General features: G+C 39.1%; 1 protein-coding gene across 2 annotated transcripts in view; it reads left to right on the top strand.

Annotated features, from left to right (window-relative positions):
* Positions 1–18,699, top strand: part of MTOR (mechanistic target of rapamycin (serine/threonine kinase)) — a 134,757-nt gene that overhangs the window by 33,586 nt on the left and 82,472 nt on the right. For both annotated transcript variants that reach the window (XM_008585443.1, XM_008585442.1), the window contains exons 20-25: positions 8,074–8,160; positions 11,055–11,222; positions 11,709–11,821; positions 12,135–12,297; positions 13,577–13,669; positions 14,384–14,530. In XM_008585443.1, the coding sequence (XP_008583665.1) occupies positions 8,074–8,160; positions 11,055–11,222; positions 11,709–11,821; positions 12,135–12,297; positions 13,577–13,669; positions 14,384–14,530 (771 nt within the window). The remainder of the gene's footprint in view (positions 1–8,073; positions 8,161–11,054; positions 11,223–11,708; positions 11,822–12,134; positions 12,298–13,576; positions 13,670–14,383; positions 14,531–18,699) is intronic.

Raw genomic sequence — 18,699 nt, 5'->3', positions numbered from 1 at the left:
ATCTCTCTTAGATTGTCTTTGGTTCTTTTTAATTCTTTTTTTTTTTTTTTTCGTCCACCTGTGCTAATTCAAACAGCCTGGTTGTTTCAAGGTCAGAAATTCTCTTTTCTGCTTGTTTTAGCCTGCTGGTTAGACTCTCTGTTGTGTTTTTTATTTCGTTGAATGAATCTTTCAGCTTCACAAGCTCTGCTACATTCTTTTTCAGGACATTGATTTCTTTGTACATTTCTTCTTTCAGATCCTATATATAGTTTCTCATTTCATTGTGTTGTCTAACTGAGTTTTCTTGTATCTCATTTAGTTTCCTCAGAATTGTTGCTCAAAATTCCTTGTCAGTCATTTCAAGGACTTCCTGTTCTATAGGATCTAGAGCTTGAGAGTTATTATTTTCCTTTGGTAGTAATGTACTTTCTTGATTTTTCATATTTCTGTTATCTTTCCTTTGGTGTTTAGTCATTGTGGCAGGGGGTATCACGGTCCAGTCATTCACCCTGATGTCTGACCTGGATCCTGAAGGGACTGCCAATTCTGGGCAGTGGGGACTAGCCTGGGCTGGGGGTCCCACGTCACCTGCCTGTTCTGGCACAGCTGGCTTAGGACATGTGGACCCTGTGGCTCTCAGGCCTCTCTGGGTGGCAGGGAGTGGCCTGGGGTCCCACAGCACCTGCCTGTTCTGGTGTAGCTGTCTCAGGGTGTGTGGGCCCGGCAGCTCTCGGGCCTCTCTGAGTGGCAGGGACTGGCCTGGGCTGGGGGGTCCCATGGTGCCTGCCTGTTCCAGTGTGGCTGACTCGGGGCATGTGGGCCCAGCAGCTCTTGGGCCTCTCTAAGCAGCGGGAACTGACCCGGGCTGGAGGTCCTGCAGTGCCTATCTGTTCTGGCCTAGCTAGATTATCTTTAATCCAATTTTAAAATCTTCATCTTTTAATCTAGTGCATCCAATCCAATTTCATTTATTATGATTACTGATATATTTGGGTTTATTTCTTACCTAGTGCTTTTCTTTTGTCCTGTTTTGTATGTTTATTTTTCTTTTCTGTTTGTTTTGGGACTTGATTGAACTTTTATTTTTTATTTTATCTTTTGCCTTGTTGGCCACATTTAAATTTTTAAAACATTTTGTGATGGAATATTTCAATCATAGACAAAAGTAGACAGCCTACTACATTAGATTGTCATATACCCACCAACAATTATTAGCATTTTGTCAATTTTGTTTCATCTGTTATCGCACACATACACAGCCCACACACATTTCTGGAGTATTTCAAAGCAAATTCCAGATATTATATTATTTCACCAATAAATACTTTTTCCCCATATAACCACAGTACAATTATGTCACCTTTAAAACTAATGATAATTCCTCAATATTATTTAATACCAATCCTTCTTCATATGTCCTTGTTTGTCTTTAAAATGTCTTCTTACATGTGGTTTGTTCAAGTAGGAATCCAAATAAGGTCTATACATGGTATTTAGTTGATATATCTAATTCTTTTCCTATTTATTTCCCTTTTCTCCAACTTTTTTTTTAATGTTATATATTTATGGGAGAAACCAGCTCATTATTTTCTACAGAAGCTCCCGTTCTGGTTTGGCCGATCGTATCTTCAAGATGTCTTAACTTCCTATAAAATTTATCTTTTCATTGTTTCTTTTTTTTTTTTTTTTTTCTTCTTCTAAAAAAGAAATTTTATTTATAAAAGTAGTTTCAGAAAGTAACAGGCAGTTGCTAGATAGGCACACTTCAGTAGCCTGGTCTTCTTATTCCTGGCCAAGGATCTTCTCTACTGATGGTTGATACTTTGCAGATGGTTTTCAGCTCCCAAAAGGGTTCTTGCTTTAAGTAACAGAGCTGGAAGGCTAGGTGAATCATATTTTTCCTTTATATTTTGTTTTTTCTCTCAAACATCTGAATAAACTGGTTAGATTTATGCTTGATTAGATTTAGAGTCCATTCTTTTGGCAAAAAATACTTCACAGGTGGTACTTTATACTTCCTATTTTAACATTTAGTAAACAGATATTTTCTAGATGATTCAATGCCAGTGATATGAAGGTTAATCAGTAGGTTCAAGTGTTGTAATCCTGATCCAGGCCATTATAAAGTTACCCATCAGCCATTTTCCTAATCGGTTCAGTGTTTATTGATGGTTGTTTCCTTGATCCAATATTTGATCACTGATTTTAGTCCAGTGAGACCTGTATCAGACTTATGACCTACAGAGCTGTAAAATAATAATTTATGTTGTTTTAAGCACTAAATTGTGGTAATTTGTTATAGCGACAGTGGGAAATAATAGAGAAAGGAAGAAACAAGGTATATGAATGGGGACAGAGACTTTGCTGGATATACTTTATTTTATAGCTTTGGCTCTATAACCATGTAAATGTTTTATATAACTAAAATAAAAGTTAAATTTTAAAAAACTCGGGCCAGCCCATGGCTCATTCTGGAGAGTGCGGTGCTGATAACACCAAGGCCCCGGGTTCGGATCCCATTTAGAGATGGCCGGTTCGCTCACTGGCTGAGCGTGGTGCTGACAACACCAAGTCAAGGGTTAAGATCCCCTTACCGGTCATCTTTAAAAATAAATAAATAAATAAATAAATTTTTAAAAACTCAAATTTCTAAAAATTGAAAAGAAACATAAACAAATGAGTTTAACTATTAACCAAGTTGGTTGCGCAATTACTCAAAGAGTAATTTGAAGTGATTTTAAACGTAGTATTTTGGTTGTACACCCTAGTGGGACACGTCCTAAAAAATTTGCATCCAAAAAAATTGCAAAAATAAAAGGTCTTAAGCTGCATTCAGAAATCTTATTAATAGTAATACTGGCCTTTCACTGTTTATATGTATACAAAAAACATACACATTTGTATTCTCACTAAAGGAAACCGGAACTCCTTGGAAGTGGTTTGAGTGAAATTGTACTAGATAAGCTTGGAATATCTTTTTTCTGCCAGAAAGCAAGATCTACTCGGCTTTGTAATAAGGACAAAACAGCCAGGTTGATAACTGGGATAATTAGATCATAAAAAGAATAGTGCCTACAAAAATAGGAACACATCAGAGATATATGTATTTACACATATATATTTATTTATGTATCTACATGAGTTCATAATACTCCAAAGAACAAGGGTGGGGTGGGATGGGGTCAGTGTGCTTGGGTCACCTTTGAAAGGTTGCTAGGAACTGGACTCATTATTCTGAAAAACTGATAAATTAAGGGATTCATGCATTTATTCTGCCTTTCCTGCATGATCTATACTTCAAATTAAATAGTTAATTACATGAAGTTCTTTATAGATGATTTCTAGCTAATAAATCCAGAAAGAATAATAGAATTAGAAAATCACCTTTTTGCAGTCCCTAAATTTATCTTTTCATTGTTTCTTTTTTTTTTTCTTCTAAAAAAGAAATTTTATTTATAAAAGTAGTTTCAGAAGGTAACAGACAGTAGCTAGATAGGCACATTTTAGTAGTCTGGTCTTCTTATTCCTGGCCAAAGAGCTTCTCTATTGATGGTTGATATTTTGCATATGGTTTTCAGCTCCCAAAAGTGTTCTTGCTTTAAGTAACAGAGCTGGAAGACGAGGTGAATCATACTTTTCCTTTACATTTGGTTCTTTCTCTCAAACATCTGAATAATATTGATAACGCTATTTTAAATTAGATAAGAAATATGTTGCATTCCTAAGAGGACTTTCTCTCCTTAAGTTTATCATATTTTGTAGTCGTTTCAATTGTGGTTCTTACTGAAGCAGTTCATCATGGACTTCAATCAAATGCTGCCTTTTCTTTTCAACATCTGAAATCATTTTAGTATTCTTCCTTTTCAGATTTTTCAACATCTGGACTTCTTTAGGCATTTTGATAAGTTCTTTAATATTAAAATAAAATTTGTTAGTGGCTTCCTTAAAAATTTTAGATTCTATTCTTTTTTTATACTGTAAGAGGTTTTCTCAAATTCAGGAAAGGCAGACAAAACTATGTCCAAGTCCATGATGTCACTGGTTTTCTTCTCTTCCAGACACCAAATATACATACTATTGGAAATATCTGAGTCTGTGTCTTCACTTCTTGATTTCTTCCTTTTGCCACAAGACATCTTCCCTTTTTTCTGAGGTGTTTTATAAAAGATATTACAAAGGATACTGATGAACACCAGATGAAGAAATGGATAGGGCAAGGTATGGGGGAAGGGGTGCAGAGCTTCCATGCCTTCTCTGGGTCCACCAACCTTTCAAGAACGTCCCATGTTCAGCTATCTGGAAGTTCTTTCTTTGTTTATTCTTGAAAATATAAGGAAATATATATTCCCCCCCCCCCCATCTTCCTTACCCAGAAGATAACGTAATGTAAATAGTGTTCTGAACCTTGCTTTTTTTCACTTTTCCTGGAGTTCATGCCATAGCAATGTATTTGAGAATTCGTTCATTCCTTTATACAGTTGCTTGGTACTTCGTTGTGTGAACATACACACCTATGTAACCAGTCCCTATTAGTGGAAATTTGTGGTTTTTCCAGTCTTTGCTATTTAAAACAATCCTAAGATTAATCAACATCTCCATCCTTTCCCTGAACAATATTTGAAACTTAGAATAATTGTTGAAACTATTTCCTTTTCTCTTATGCTATTATTTAGTTATTTTACCTTTTTTTTTTTAACCACCAAATTAAACATTATTACTACTGTTTTATTTTGCATTGTTTATAATGATCCACACTTGTCATTTCATTTCTCATTTTATCTTCCTTGTCAGAGCTTACTCCTAGGACCAGTTTCCTTCTAAGGCAAATTTCTCTTCTGAGCATTCATTGAAGTAAACTTTGTATTTTTGTTTATCTGAAAAAGTCTATATTTCGCCCTCTTTTTAAGTCTTCATTTAGCTGAGAATATGATTCTAGGTTCTCCTACTACCATAGGTATTATCCCACTGTTTCCTGACTTTTTGTTGCTGCTGATAAATCACGGTTCCTTTTACTTAATCTCTCTTTTCTCTGTGGCTATTTTACAGATCTTTTCATTGTTTTTGTTGTCCTGAAATTTCACTATTGTATATCTAGATGTGGATTTCTCTTGTTTATTTTGTTTGAGGCTTGTAGAGCTTCCTGAATCTCAGGATTGATACCTTTTGTCTGTTCTCGAGAAGTTCTCATCTGTTATCTTTGTAATATTGCCCATCTACCGTGCTATTTTCTCTTTTAGAATTCTGATCAGACTGTCAGAGGTCCTCACTCTGTCCTTAATGTCGCTTGTTTTGTTGTCCACAGTCCTCATCTTTATTTCTCAGATGCATTATGGAAATTTATTCATATCCATTTTCTGTTCACTATTTCTTCAGTTTGTCTTTTTTTTTTTTTTTTTGCCTGTTATTGAATTTTTAGTTTCAACTACATTTTATTTCTATGTTATACTAGGTTCTTTCAAATATGCCTAGTATTTTTTGGTGGTACTTTGTTCCTGACCTGTAGTTTTTTGTTTGTTTGTTTGTTTTGGTGGCTGGCTGGTACAGGGATCCAAACCCATGACCTTGGTGTTAGAAGACTGCACTCTAACCAACTAAGGTAACCAGCCAGCCCTCCCTACCTGTCCTTTCTTATTCCCACTTTTATTTCTTTAAGTATTTTAAATAGACTTACATTTTCTATCTAATAATTACATTACATTTAAGTCCTTTAAGTCTTAATGTCCTTTAAGTCTGATTCTGTTTATTGTTTCTGCTGAGTCACACTTGTAGTGATCTACTTCTTCATTTGTTTTATAATTTTGGATCATATATGATATTCGGCTAGGCTTACCCTGGAGCAATACTAGAAAATCTGCTCTGAATTTGCGTCTCTCCAGAGAGGATATGCATTTGCTCTGCCAGGTAATCCAGAAGAACTTTAAATTAGTTTTTTAGCTTAGAGTTTTCCAGGCCACACAAGTAGTTAAAATAAACCCCTAAACCCATGTGATAGGAGGCCTGAAATTATGAACTCTTAGGGGAGACTTTTTTCCTACCTAGGCTCCATATCAAAACTGACACATTTCTTTGTCTTTTTTTTTTTTTTGCCAGTGGACACTTTTTTTTTTTTACATCACCATTTCTCATAATAAGTAGCACTTTGAATGTCTAGCTTTATGTGACTGGTTTCATCTCTAATCTAATGATCATGTTTGTTATCTTCTACAAATTAACTTTAGGCTTTTCATAGCAGGGTAGAGATCTAGTCTACCATATTTTTCAGGAGCAAACTATGTGATCTTTTAAAATAATAGTGTTTGGGGGGGAAAAGGAGAAAAATCTGGCGAAAGAACCTAAGGGAAAAGAAAAGAGATGACTGCTTGAGCTCTTTATTTATGAACAAGGCACTTGCCTGTCTGTATCCATTGCGTGGCCACTCTGTGTGAATCAGTCACCAGGAGGCTTCCTAATTGTGACTAAGAAAATGATGTCAAAAATGGGAAGGCTTGTTTCCTCTTTCTATGTTGTGGTTTTCTCTTACCTCCCTGCCATCTCTAATGCCCTGCTTTTCCTCCAGTTTAGGTTTTCTACTTTCTTTGAGGTTCTACATAACAAAAATTTAGCCAAAGAACCATTATATGTAGAGTCTCATGTCCCTTGATCTCTGTAATATACTTTTATTGGGACCAGTTCACAAAAACTGTCAGCTATGATTCAATGAGGGGGCAGCCCAGGAGTTAGGTAGGGATGGTTCCATCAAGTCAAACCTGTGTCAGGTGGTCAAACCTGTGCCATGTAGTGACCAGGCTCTCACTGCCTTAGAAGCCATTGCTGTCCTTGTCATTGGGGAATTAGTCCAGACTCTGAGTCCAGTCCTGTAGGTCCTGTCAATCTCGCTTCTTCAGGTAATGAGAAGCGAGATTCACTTTTTTTTTTTTTTTTTTTGACCAGTAAGGGGATCACAACCCTCGGCATGGTGTGGTCCACACCATGCTCAGCCAGTGAGCGCACCAGCCATCCCCATATAGGATCCAAACCCACGGCCTCGGCGCTATCAGTACCGCACTCTCCCGAGTGAGCCACAGGATCGGCCCTGAAATAACACTTTTTATGTATCTCCAACTTACCCAAGTTTCAAAATGTGGATGAAAGTGAAAATATATATGTTTATCTCTAAGTTATCTTTGTTAATGGAGAGAAGCAAAGGAATAGACAGCTATAAAAAATTTGATTTTCTACTTAATATGACATATGACACTATCTGAAGAACATAACAAAATATAAATTACACCTTAAAGACAAGTCTTTAAACTGGAAAGTAGTTGGGATTTCCCTTATCCAAAGCTTTCTTATTCCCAATTTTATTTAGTGGATGGTATCTCTTCTTACACTTACAAGGTACCAACCTAAGTAGAATCTTTTTATCCCATTCCTCCACCAATTTGCTTGCTATTTTGACTCATAATTTCTTAGCGACACAGTTAATTAATTAAGACCTAATTAATTGAGTTAATTGCCGTAAATGAACTATAATACCCATAATCAAGAGTTAGCTCTATTTATTTTAGAAAGTAAGTGGTAATTAATTAGGGCCAAATAAACAAAAGGTACATTTACGGTTGATTAAAAATTTCATGTCCTTTTTTAAGTCTGTAGTGACTCCAGAATCCTTCTATAATGACTGTCTTTTATTGAGCATTGGGCAGTATTCATGCCCCTATTGTAGTGCTTTACATACACTATCCCATTTAATCCTTACAACAAGTTTGTGAGATAAGTACTATTGTCTCCATTTTCCCACTGAAGATGCTGATCACAGGGAGGTTAAATGAAGGTCACAAAGCAATTCGATGGCAAAGTGTGGCTCAAAACAGCTGGTCTGGCCCCAGGGTCTCTGCAGTGCAGTAACTGGCTTGCCTGGTGTGTAAAGCCCCCACCACCATTGCCACCATAGGTTTTAAGTCTGAGTCTTTGAAACATATTCTCAGTAGTAGTTGGGGTAGTGTGGAAACTGATTCCATAATTGTTTTATTTCTTCACGTGGACTTAGGGTAAGCCTGGGAGTTCTTTGTCCTTCATGATGCCAACTTGCTGACCTCTTGTCCATTTTAGTTTCTGTTCCAGCAGCTGGGAATGTTGGTGTCCTTTGTGAAGAGCCACATTAGACCTTATATGGATGAAATAGTCACCCTCATGAGAGTGAGTAGAAGTTAATGCTTTGGCTTGTTCATCTGTGTTTGGGTCAAGAAAAGGTCAGAAACAAGTTTGGATAACATGGACATTTTTTTCATGGGTCACTGCAGAGCTGTTATAACCCAAGTGTAGAAAGTGGAGCAGATAGCCCACTGGGTTTTTTTTTTTTGCAGGGGAGGGGGGCTGGTGCTTCAGGCTTCCAGGTACAAGAGTACAAGGTATGAAGTCCGAAGAGGAATCCTGAAGTAATTGTTTTGCCAGAAATAGACTCTTGAGTTATTTGCCTCACCCACAACAAAGCAATTTCAGTTTAATATCACAACAGTGCTTTTCTGTTCCCACGAAAGCCCTCTTCCTTACTGCCCATAAAACTGTGTCCTAAAGAGGGGATTGGGGATTGGGTTTTCCTAGGGCTGTTAAATACAACAGACTCTTATCAGGCAGTGAGGAATAAGGTAATGCTTTACCCTGCTACCTCCAAAAGCGTAAATGTCACCTCTCACTACACTATCACATGAGGAAAGGCTCAGGTCCCAGGATTTTATAACATGCATCAAGCAGGTGCTGGGAGACACCCCACTGATGGCAATATCATTTTTCCTACTGTTCTATATAATTTACATGTCTCTGTTGGGAAGGTTGCTTTACGGACATGGCTGTGCCCTCAAAGAATTAGAAGCTGATGTCTATTCTTCCACACCAGACCTTTATAGTTAGCTTGAAGGAAGCAGCAGGACTAAAATAAAAATGGCTGGCTTCAGAAATGGAATTTCCAGCACCTGGGTCTCAGAACTGGAAAACTCCTACATGTATAAATAATTAAAAGCTGCTCTGTTTCCTGACTCCTACTACAGAGGCCTCTGTGCAAGGAGATTTAGGCAGAATACTTAAGAGCCCGATGGAAGATCTTAGGGGGAGGAAAGGAAAGAGAGGAAGCAGTGTACTCATGGTGGGAAGATGAAGTAATCTGTGACTTATACCCCCCAAAAAGACTTATGACCAAAACTCAGGGATTTGAGGCAAGGACTCTCACACACCTGCAAAATACAGCTTTCATTCCATCCCAGATAGAGAAAGTGCAAATGGGGCTCTTCCTTTGGATATTGATCCTGGACATTTGCTGTCCTGAGCCCAGAAAGAGAATAAGAATGGTGTTTGTGAACAGTGATCTAGCCAACATCCCTCGGCAGGCTGCCTGGCTTCTTTGAGGGAGAGAAACCGCTGTGAGGAGCTGATGAGAATACATGTGGGGGTAGGTGATCTTTCTCTACAGAAGGCAGAGTGTGGTCCAAGCAAATGAGCATCAGACAAAGAGTGGAGGCCATAAAATCTGTGGTGTTTCTTTGCAAAGCTTTTTATCTAGAGAATATAGCTTTTTTGGAGAGAATACATCTCTCCAAGCAGAGAGAAAGTAAGTTTTATCAGCATCTTCTAGTACGGTTTTTAATTTCTAAACTGTTATGCTCTTTAAAAAATGTTTTTAAGGACCGGCCCATGGCTCACTTGGGAGAGCGTGGTGCTGACAACACCAAGTCAAGGGTTAAGATCCCCTTACTGGTCATCTTTTTAAAAGAAAAAAAAAAAATTTAAGTAAAAATACTGTATTCTTCAATAAAGTTTTTCATCTGAGGAATTATCATTGTTTTTATTGACTTCTACTCTGAATTATTTAGTATTTATGTGTTGCTATCATTGTAGGGCATTATTATTAAATCTCCTACCCGGGTGTTAAAGAAGGTAGTAGGCAACTATCTTTTTTTTTTTTTTTTTTTTTTTTTTTTTTTACTGAAGGATTCTTTTTTTTTTTGTCTTTTTCGTGACCAGTAAGGGGATCGCAACCCTTAGTGTGGTGTCGCCCACACCGCGCTCAGCCAGTGAGCACACTGGCCATTCCTATATAGGATCCGAACCCGCGGCAGGAGCATCGCTGCGCTCCCAGCGCTGCACTCGCCCAAGTGCACCACGGGCTCGGCCCGGCAACTATCTTTTTGAGTTTATTTGAAATGACAGCTTTTCCTGGAGTTGGAGGCTTGGACCAGTTTGCCTTGGCAAGGCAGTATCTGTGGTCAATTGGCCAAGTTTTTATTTTAGTAATTTATGTGGAATATAATCATATGGCTGTAGAAAAGTACTCATTCTGTGACACTGTCGAGACCTGATGGCTAGATTTTGGGGGGGGGATAGATGTCAGTTGCTATCTAGCAAAGTCTAAATCCAGGAAAAGAAGAAAATCTTCACAACACTGGAGTTGCCCTCTGGTAGAGATCAGGTGGTACCAAAGTAAACTATCCACCCTGGACCACTTCAGAGATCTTAGAGTGACTTAGATTTAGTTATCTGTTCATTCTGTAAACATGTGTTTGAATGGCTAGAATATTTCAGATGCTCCTATAGATTCTGGGGATACAGTGATGAATCAGAGAGGTTTCTTGCCCTTAAATAGCCTATACTGCAGTAGAGGGAGGGTGGCAAAACAAATTAAGTATTATAGGTACTAGGAAAGAAGAGTAAAAAGGGACTCAAAGTGGATCATGGAGGAGAAAAGGGAAGCCTGCAGAGAAGTGAGGCTCAGCAGGTCTAGAAGTATAGATAGGGCTTAGCTGAGCAGGAGATGGGATTCTAGGCAAAGGAAGCAGCACGAGCAAAGCTCAGAGGAGTGAGGTGGCCTGGTGCACATGGGGACATGCAGTTTAATTTGTTCAATATGACTGTAAAACCATTTAATTTGTTCAACACAGGATACAAGAAGGGCCCAGTGATAGGAGGATAGGGGAGGAGTTCATCTTGGGGCAGACCATGCTTACTACATTTTTGCTTCTTTCTGACCCTCTCAGTTCCTTGCTTCATAGTTCAGCAGAAGGGCACCTGACTTCGCTCCTTTTTCTCTTCCTTCTTTGCAGGAATTCTGGGTCATGAACACATCAATCCAAAGCACGATCATTCTTCTTATTGAGCAAATTGTGGTAGCTCTTGGGGGTGAATTTAAGCTCTACCTGCCCCAACTGATTCCACACATGCTGCGTGTCTTCATGCATGACAACAGCCCAGGCCGCATTGTCTCTATCAAGGTGAGTAGCCTGAGGTATCCTCTAGAGATTTCCTCCATCTCTCACAGTCCCTGGATGTTCATCCAAATGGTGAGACCCCGATCTGAGTGAGAGGTTGATGACTGCCCCACAAGACCGAATCCCAAGATGCTTGCAATTTATAGTTTCCAGAATGTTTATAATCCTCTCTTGATTATCCTTATGTTTTGTGTTCTTTAATATATTAATCTTGGTCAGTGTTTTATCCCAGACCAATTTTCTCTGTTATCCAGCAACTGACTCCTTATCAAATGAAATAAGCACAGAGAAAGCAAGGTATTATGTAAGCAAATAAAATGAGGGGGAAGAAAGTGTTACCAAAGGAATATAGTTCAAAGCCACTTAATAAAGGCTTTTCAGAGTCCCCAAGGAACTTTGAATTATCCATACCACTGCCCCTTCCATGTCCTGAGATGCTTAATACCTGACTGTATTTGCTCATCTCTGTGCTTTTGCTCCCTTTTGCAGTTGCTGGCTGCAATCCAGCTGTTTGGTGCCAACCTGGATGACTATCTCCATTTGTTGTTGCCTCCTATTGTGAAGCTATTTGATGCCCCTGAAGTTCCACTGCCGTCTCGAAAGTAAGCACCTGCCCTTTGGGACTAACAATCATTAAGCTTTTAATGTTTTGTTGAAGATGTCCTTGTAAGTTCCCAAGCCATCTTTCTATTTTTTATTTCAACTTCCATTATTTTAGTCCAGTAATGTCCCAGGTTTATCTGAATCTTAACTGTCCCATTCCACTGAAATATATGTTGGATCCATGTCACCCAAAATACCTCAAAGGCCATTCTTTCCCATTCCTTCCATGCTGATTGTTGAAGTAACCCTCAGCCACTTCTCTTACTTTGAGATTGTATGTTGGCAGTTACTCTATGTCAGTGATTGTTGCAGGGCTGCATTAGAGACAGTGGATCGCCTGACTGAATCCCTGGATTTCACTGACTATGCCTCCCGGATCATTCACCCTATTGTTCGAACCCTGGACCAGAGCCCAGAACTGCGTTCCACAGCCATGGACACATTGTCTTCACTTGTCTTTCAACTGGGGAAGAAGGTATGACAGGGGTCCTGAACAAACAGGTGCTTTTCTGCCTTATTTCGGAAGAAGACTTTGTCTTTGAACTTCTCCGTTTGTTAGTCTATAGGTCTCAACTACCATCAGAGAACATGGAATTATTTGTGCTTTTTTTCTTCATTTGTTCATCATCACATATTTATTGAGCCACCTGTGTGAGCTAAGTGCTGTTCTGGGATAACATAGTAAACAGAATAAAGTCCCTGCTCTCATAGAGCTCACATTCCAGTGAAGCAAAGCAAATAAACATAATTTGTCTCATGAGAGCGATGGGTGGAAGTGGGGAGAAATGCTGTTTATTTAGGACCAACAGGCAAGACTTCTCTGGCCGGTTGACATTTGGGCAGAGACGTAAATGTAACAGGCCTAATCCCAGAGTGGGTGCAGGCAAAAGGAGTAGCAAATGTGAAGGCTGAGATGGCAGCTTGCTTGAAGAGGTCAAGGCATGGCAGGAGAGCAGTGTGATTTCAGAGGAGCAAGCAAAGGGAAAGTGCTTGGAATTATAAGGCGGGGGCGGGGGGCAGGTAGAGACTAGATCTTGTAGGCCAGTGGCTCTCAAAATGTGATCCTTGGACAAGCTATCAGTATCATCATACCTGGCAACTTACTGGAAGTGCACATTTTCAGGCCTCACTTTAGACCTACTGAATCAGAAATTCTGGCTGTGGAGCCCAGCAATCTCTAGTTTCATAAGCCCTCTGGGTGATTCTGATGCCCATTAAAATTTGCAAATCACTGTTGTGGGCCATTGTAAGTATTCTGGCTTTTACTCTGAGCAAGACTGGAAGTCTTTGGAAGATTTTGAGCACAGGAAAAATATAATCTGACTTAATTTTTTGTTTGTTTGTTTGTTTTTTTTGTTTTGGTGTCTGGCTGGTACAGGGATCTGAACCCTTAACCTTGGTGTTGTAACACCATGCTGTAACCAACTAAGCTAACCAACCAGCCCTTTTTTTTTTTAATGACTTAATATTTTAAGATGATCACTCTCAATTCTGTGTGGAAAAGTAGGCTGTGGGGGCAAGGGTGGAAATAGAGACTTATTGAGAGACTGCTGCAGTAGCCAGATGGAGAGGATGGGAACTTGGACTAGGATTATAGCAGTGATGGTAAAATGGGATTCTTCCGAATACCACAGAGCTAGCCAAAAACTCAGAAGAAATAGCTGTAATGTATGTAGTTGTGATGACACTTTTTCCTCTACTTTTTTACATTCTCCAAAGTAATGGTTGCTGACTTTTTCCCTCTCCTATTATAGTACCAAATTTTCATTCCAATGGTGAATAAAGTTTTGGTGCGACACCGAATCAACCATCAGCGCTATGATGTGCTCATCTGCAGAATTGTCAAGGTGAACTATACATACTGTTTTGAAAGTTTTGTCTCTCCTATTTGGTATTCTTGTAACCTTATCTGTGGGAGTATAACTAGCTTTTTAGCTCTAAACTAGGGATTGGCAAACTTTTTCTGTAAAGATAGTAAGTTTCTTCAGCTTTGTAGGGTATGTGGTCTTTGGTGGCAACTGCTCTGCTCTGCCACTGCAGCCTGAAGGCAGCCAGATGCAGTACATAAATGAATGAACCTAGCTGCATTCCAGTAAAACTTTATTTATGGACAACAAAATTTGATTCTCTCATAATCTTCATGTGTTGCAAAATAGTGATCTTTGGGTTTTTATTTTTCAACCGTTTAAAATTGTAAAATCTTTCTTAGCACTCGAGCCATACAAAAACAGGTGGCAGGCTATTTGCCCTTTGCTCTAAACACTTCATCACTTTTATCTTTGCTTACAGTTGTCTCATCTTTGCCAGCTGCATGGTTACATGCTTGTACTATTAAGCCAGTGCTTGTCAGTGAACAGGAGTGACCAGCAAAGACTGGTGTACGGTGGGGGATTCAGCCCACCTATAGTTCGTTCTGTACATGCATCTTTTTACTTCTTTTTACTTCTTGTTGAAATTCTGGCTCTTCCAGAAGATCTGAACCTTGGGAGATTTAAGGATGTTTTCTAAACTGGGAGTGTCTAGTGGAGTCGCAGGTGTTTTCTATAAATTTCTACTTGCAGGGATACACCCTTGCTGATGAAGAGGAGGACCCTTTGATTTACCAGCATCGAATGCTGAGGAGTGGCCAAGGGGACGCATTGGCTAGTGGACCAGTAGAAACGGGACCCATGAAGAAATTGCACGTCAGCACCATCAACCTCCAAAAGGCAGGTTTCATTGTTTCTGGGGGACCTGAAAGGAGAGCTCTGCTCTTCTCTCTTGTTCAAAACTTTCAGTTCTTTCTGCCTTCAGTTTAAACCAACCAAAAACCAGCTCAAATGTTTTTCCAAAAATCTAGATAACTGTGAACTTAAGTCATTTTGGCTTTTTCCAGGTGTCTGAATTGTGATTTTATTTTTTTGTAATAGAGGAGAGACAGAGAGCAAAGTGTCCTTTTGTGCTCCCTTGGAACTTTTATAGTAGAACCTTTTGCAGATAACATTCTTACTTCTATGTGAGTGGAACAAAGCTGGTAAATATCCTAGTTAGCACTGAGACTGATGCAGGCTCTTTAAAGCAGTGCTTTTCCAACTTCAGATTCATTGAGCTTGCCAATTGGAGTCTTGTTAAAATGCTTATTCTGATGTAGGCGCTCTGAGTTGAGCCTGATGTTCTACATTTCTGACAAGCTCCAAGGTAATGTGATGCGACTGGTTCATGGACCACATTTCGAGTAGTGAGGTTTTAGATCTTTGTAAGTAAGTACTGAATTATTTCTGCTGACCAAAGCCTGAGACATGACCAGCTTTTCACTGTGTTTGCCACAAGCCATCCTGCCAGAGACCAGCTCTGCAGGATTCGTTGGACCTGAATAGGTGGTGTGGTGTCAGCGAAGAAAAAAGAGAAAGGCGAGCCACAGATGTCTAGTGCAAGTGTGGACAACCACATGAATCTTGCTTTATTTATATTTTTTTACTTAATTTTTTACATGATGTTTATCTTTTTTTTTTTTTTTTTGTCTTTTTCCGTGGCCGGCAACGGATCGCAACCCTCAGTGTCGCCCCCGTACCGGACCGGGACCGGCAACGGGATCGCAACCCTCGGCGTTGCTCCCGCGCCTCGCTCAGCCAGTGAGCGGGAACCGGTCTGTATGTGGGATCCGAACCCTCGGGCGGGAGCACCGCCGCGCTTCCCAAGCGGCGCACTATCCAGTGCGCCACCGGGCCGGCCCGACATGATGTTTATCTTTTAATCAAAACATTTTTATTTTGTTTCTATTGAAAAAGAAAGGTCAAAATGTTCTAAAGCACTCACGCTGTGACAAAAATATCTACTCATCATTAGTTCACCCCGAAGCCTGTGGCTTGTGGCCAGGAAACCATACAATAGCAGAATGCTTGGCTTAAAGACGTCAGACTTTTGGTTTGAATCATAAGTCCTAACCTTTTAAACTTACACATAAACTTATATTCTAAACTTCTATTAAAGCTTACTTATATTTAACAATTTAATGTTTTATGTTTTATATTAATTATTCTAATTCTTAACCAAAACAATGTCTATAACATGATTTTTTATAATAAAACTTAACTATAATGTCCTATTATATTTTGTACTACTATTAAAAACAATTACACTTTAAACTAATCTAAACAAAATCTGTTAATATCAAAACCTCTTTGTATATCTCTACTATTTTACCTATCCATCTCTATAACAAAATTTTCTGTTTCCTTGCCAATTGACTCTGGGAACAGTACAAGGAACAAAGTGAAAAATTAAATGATCCTACTCAAGCTAACAAAAACACACTATATCATTCTTATTATTACTAAGGAAACAACATGTTCTTGGTAAATCAAGTGAAACTGGGAATGGGGAAGAAACAAAAAAATCTGTAACTAGTTGTGATCAATTAGTTGTAAACACCACTGCACTTGGACCCACCGACTCCCTGGGGAACATGGATAAAATTCCAACATAACAACTTCATTCCACACGTACAAGAGCATGACCACAGCCACAATGGGTCAATGCATACATTACTAATAGGAAAGATCAATAACAAAATTAAATCAAGCCAACCCATACCAGGAACATACATCAAAAACACCTCTAGTACGGACAATGCCTTCTAAATAAGCCAATTAATTTTGATGTATTTTTAACATGTCCTTTGAGAAACCCCAGGGCCCTTGGAATCTTCCGAAGGACATGCTAGTATGGCTTTGAGAAATTCCAAGGCCCTTGGAATCCCCCAAAGCCACACTAAGCCAAAAAGTTAGGCTTTTAATTCTGAAAAGCCTTGTCAAGTAAAGGTGAAACAAACAGGAAATCTCCAAGGAGCTGTGCCGCACATAGAGACCCTCTGCAGCCTGCTGAACAAGGGGTATCACTCCTCAGGCTCCCATGCCATTCCCTATAGCAGGATGGCTCATGGCACCATCCCCCTAAAAACAGGCAGTTTCAAAACATCACTAGTGAATCTGAGCAGAATAATCATAGTTACTTCATTAACTTTTAAATAAATATTTTCCACCATTTGACATTAGTCTTTGGTGCTTCTGGTGACTATAAGCAGCTCCCAATTTGGATTTCAACATGGTGTTATTCTTCATTTATTAGCAGTTGACCCACAGCAGCTACACTTCATGTGTAGCAGCAGATAGAGGTAAAGAACTTGGTGGGTCTGTCCCAGCTGACCTGCTCATACAGATTTGAATATAGTTCTGTGTGTGTGAATGTGTGTGCTCAAACCCAGCTTCAAAATACTAACTATTGTGTTAGAGTCTTTACCCGCATGGACCACTGTTAAGAAATACTTGCTGATTTTAGATAAACGTGGTAAAATATCCCTGGGTCAGGATTGATTCTGCTTTCCCTCTGGGGATTTTGTAACTGCTAGTCTGACTTCAGGAAGAAGAGAAAGGTCATCAGTCACCTGGCATTCCCAGGCAGTTATTGAGACCACCCTGCTGACAACTCACACTTGAGAAAAGGAGCAGGCAAGGAGGCCAGGTGCACATTTCCACCCAGATGTTTTCAGCATGTCTAGGTTCAGAATGTCCTTCCAACCAGGCAGCTGTCCACCCTGCTTTAGAGCTTTGTTCTCTCTATTTTAGCAAATTCCCCAGTAGTCCAATTTGCTTCCGGGAGGTTTTTCTTTCTACCCAGGACTGGGAAAAATCACCTGAAAGAATAGATCAGTTTTTAAAAACGTAAGCAAAATCCTCTATAGCTGATTTTTGGATTCATTTCATCAAAAAGTGAATTGTTCTTCCACATAATCATGTAATGATAATTAGGAATTGGTCTATTTCTCAGTTTTAATGAGCTTTCAAAATAACAATTTGCCACCTCAGTCACTGTTCTATTGACTGTGCTAATAGAGGATTTACATGGGACAGAAAACATAAAAACCATTTATATACAAGGGTACTTCAAAAAGTTCATGGAAAGATTCATATTATCTTTTAATTCTGTTTCTCCACAATTTTTTTTTTTTTTTTCTTTTTGGCAACTGGCCAGTACAGGGATCTGAACCCTTGACCTTGGTGTTATCAAGCACCACACTGTAACCAAGTGAGCTAATAGGCCAGTCCCCCACGAACTTTTTGAAGTATCCTCATATACCTCTAGAGAGCTTTCCAGAATTTTCAGGAGCTTTACTATCTTATGACAATCCATTTGGTCTTACCTTCACAGTAAATAAGCTGGCATTTCGTGAACATGCACTGGTGTCACCAGATGAAGCAGTCATTAGAGGGTGGTTAGCAAAAGGACACTGGTCTATTTTTATACAGTTATTGCAGAACCCAGAGAATTGGGAGGTGATTATGGCTTTGTTTTTTGTTTTTGCTTTTGGCAGCTGGCTAAGGAAGTTTGTTTTAAAGAGCATGGGGGAAAGGACCATGTGGGGGGTTTGGCCTGTTTGATAGATTGTGCAGTTGTCCATTAATCTATGATATTTCTGAAGACCTATTTACTGCCATTTATTAAATAGTAATAATTGATGTCAACAACAACTAACATTTGTTGAGTGCTTTCCACGTACCAGTGTTATGAGCACTTTATGTATATTAACTCAGTTAATCATCACAATAATCCTATGAGTGCTGTCATTGCTGTCCCCATATTATAGATGTGGACCTTGAAGCACTGAAAGGTTAAATAATTTGCTCAGTGTCTACTAGTAAATGGTGGAGCCAGGATTTAGACTAGGTAGTATGACTCTAGAGTCCACTCTCTTAACCACTGTGTTAAATTATTGCTGCCTTATCCAGACTCAACCTCACATAATTAGAGGGAGAAAGAAATTAGTAATACTTCCTTGTTTATGTCCAACTTTTTTTTTTTTTTTTAAGGATCCAAACCCGTGGCCTTGGTGTTAGCTGCA

Source organism: Galeopterus variegatus, unplaced genomic scaffold (genome assembly GCF_000696425.1).
Source record: "Galeopterus variegatus unplaced genomic scaffold, G_variegatus-3.0.2 Scaffold3572, whole genome shotgun sequence".
In the NCBI taxonomy this organism is placed as follows: Eukaryota; Metazoa; Chordata; class Mammalia; order Dermoptera; family Cynocephalidae; genus Galeopterus; species Galeopterus variegatus.
The sequence above is the reverse complement of the archived record's forward strand: the minus strand, read 5'-3'. Positions and strand labels throughout refer to the sequence as shown.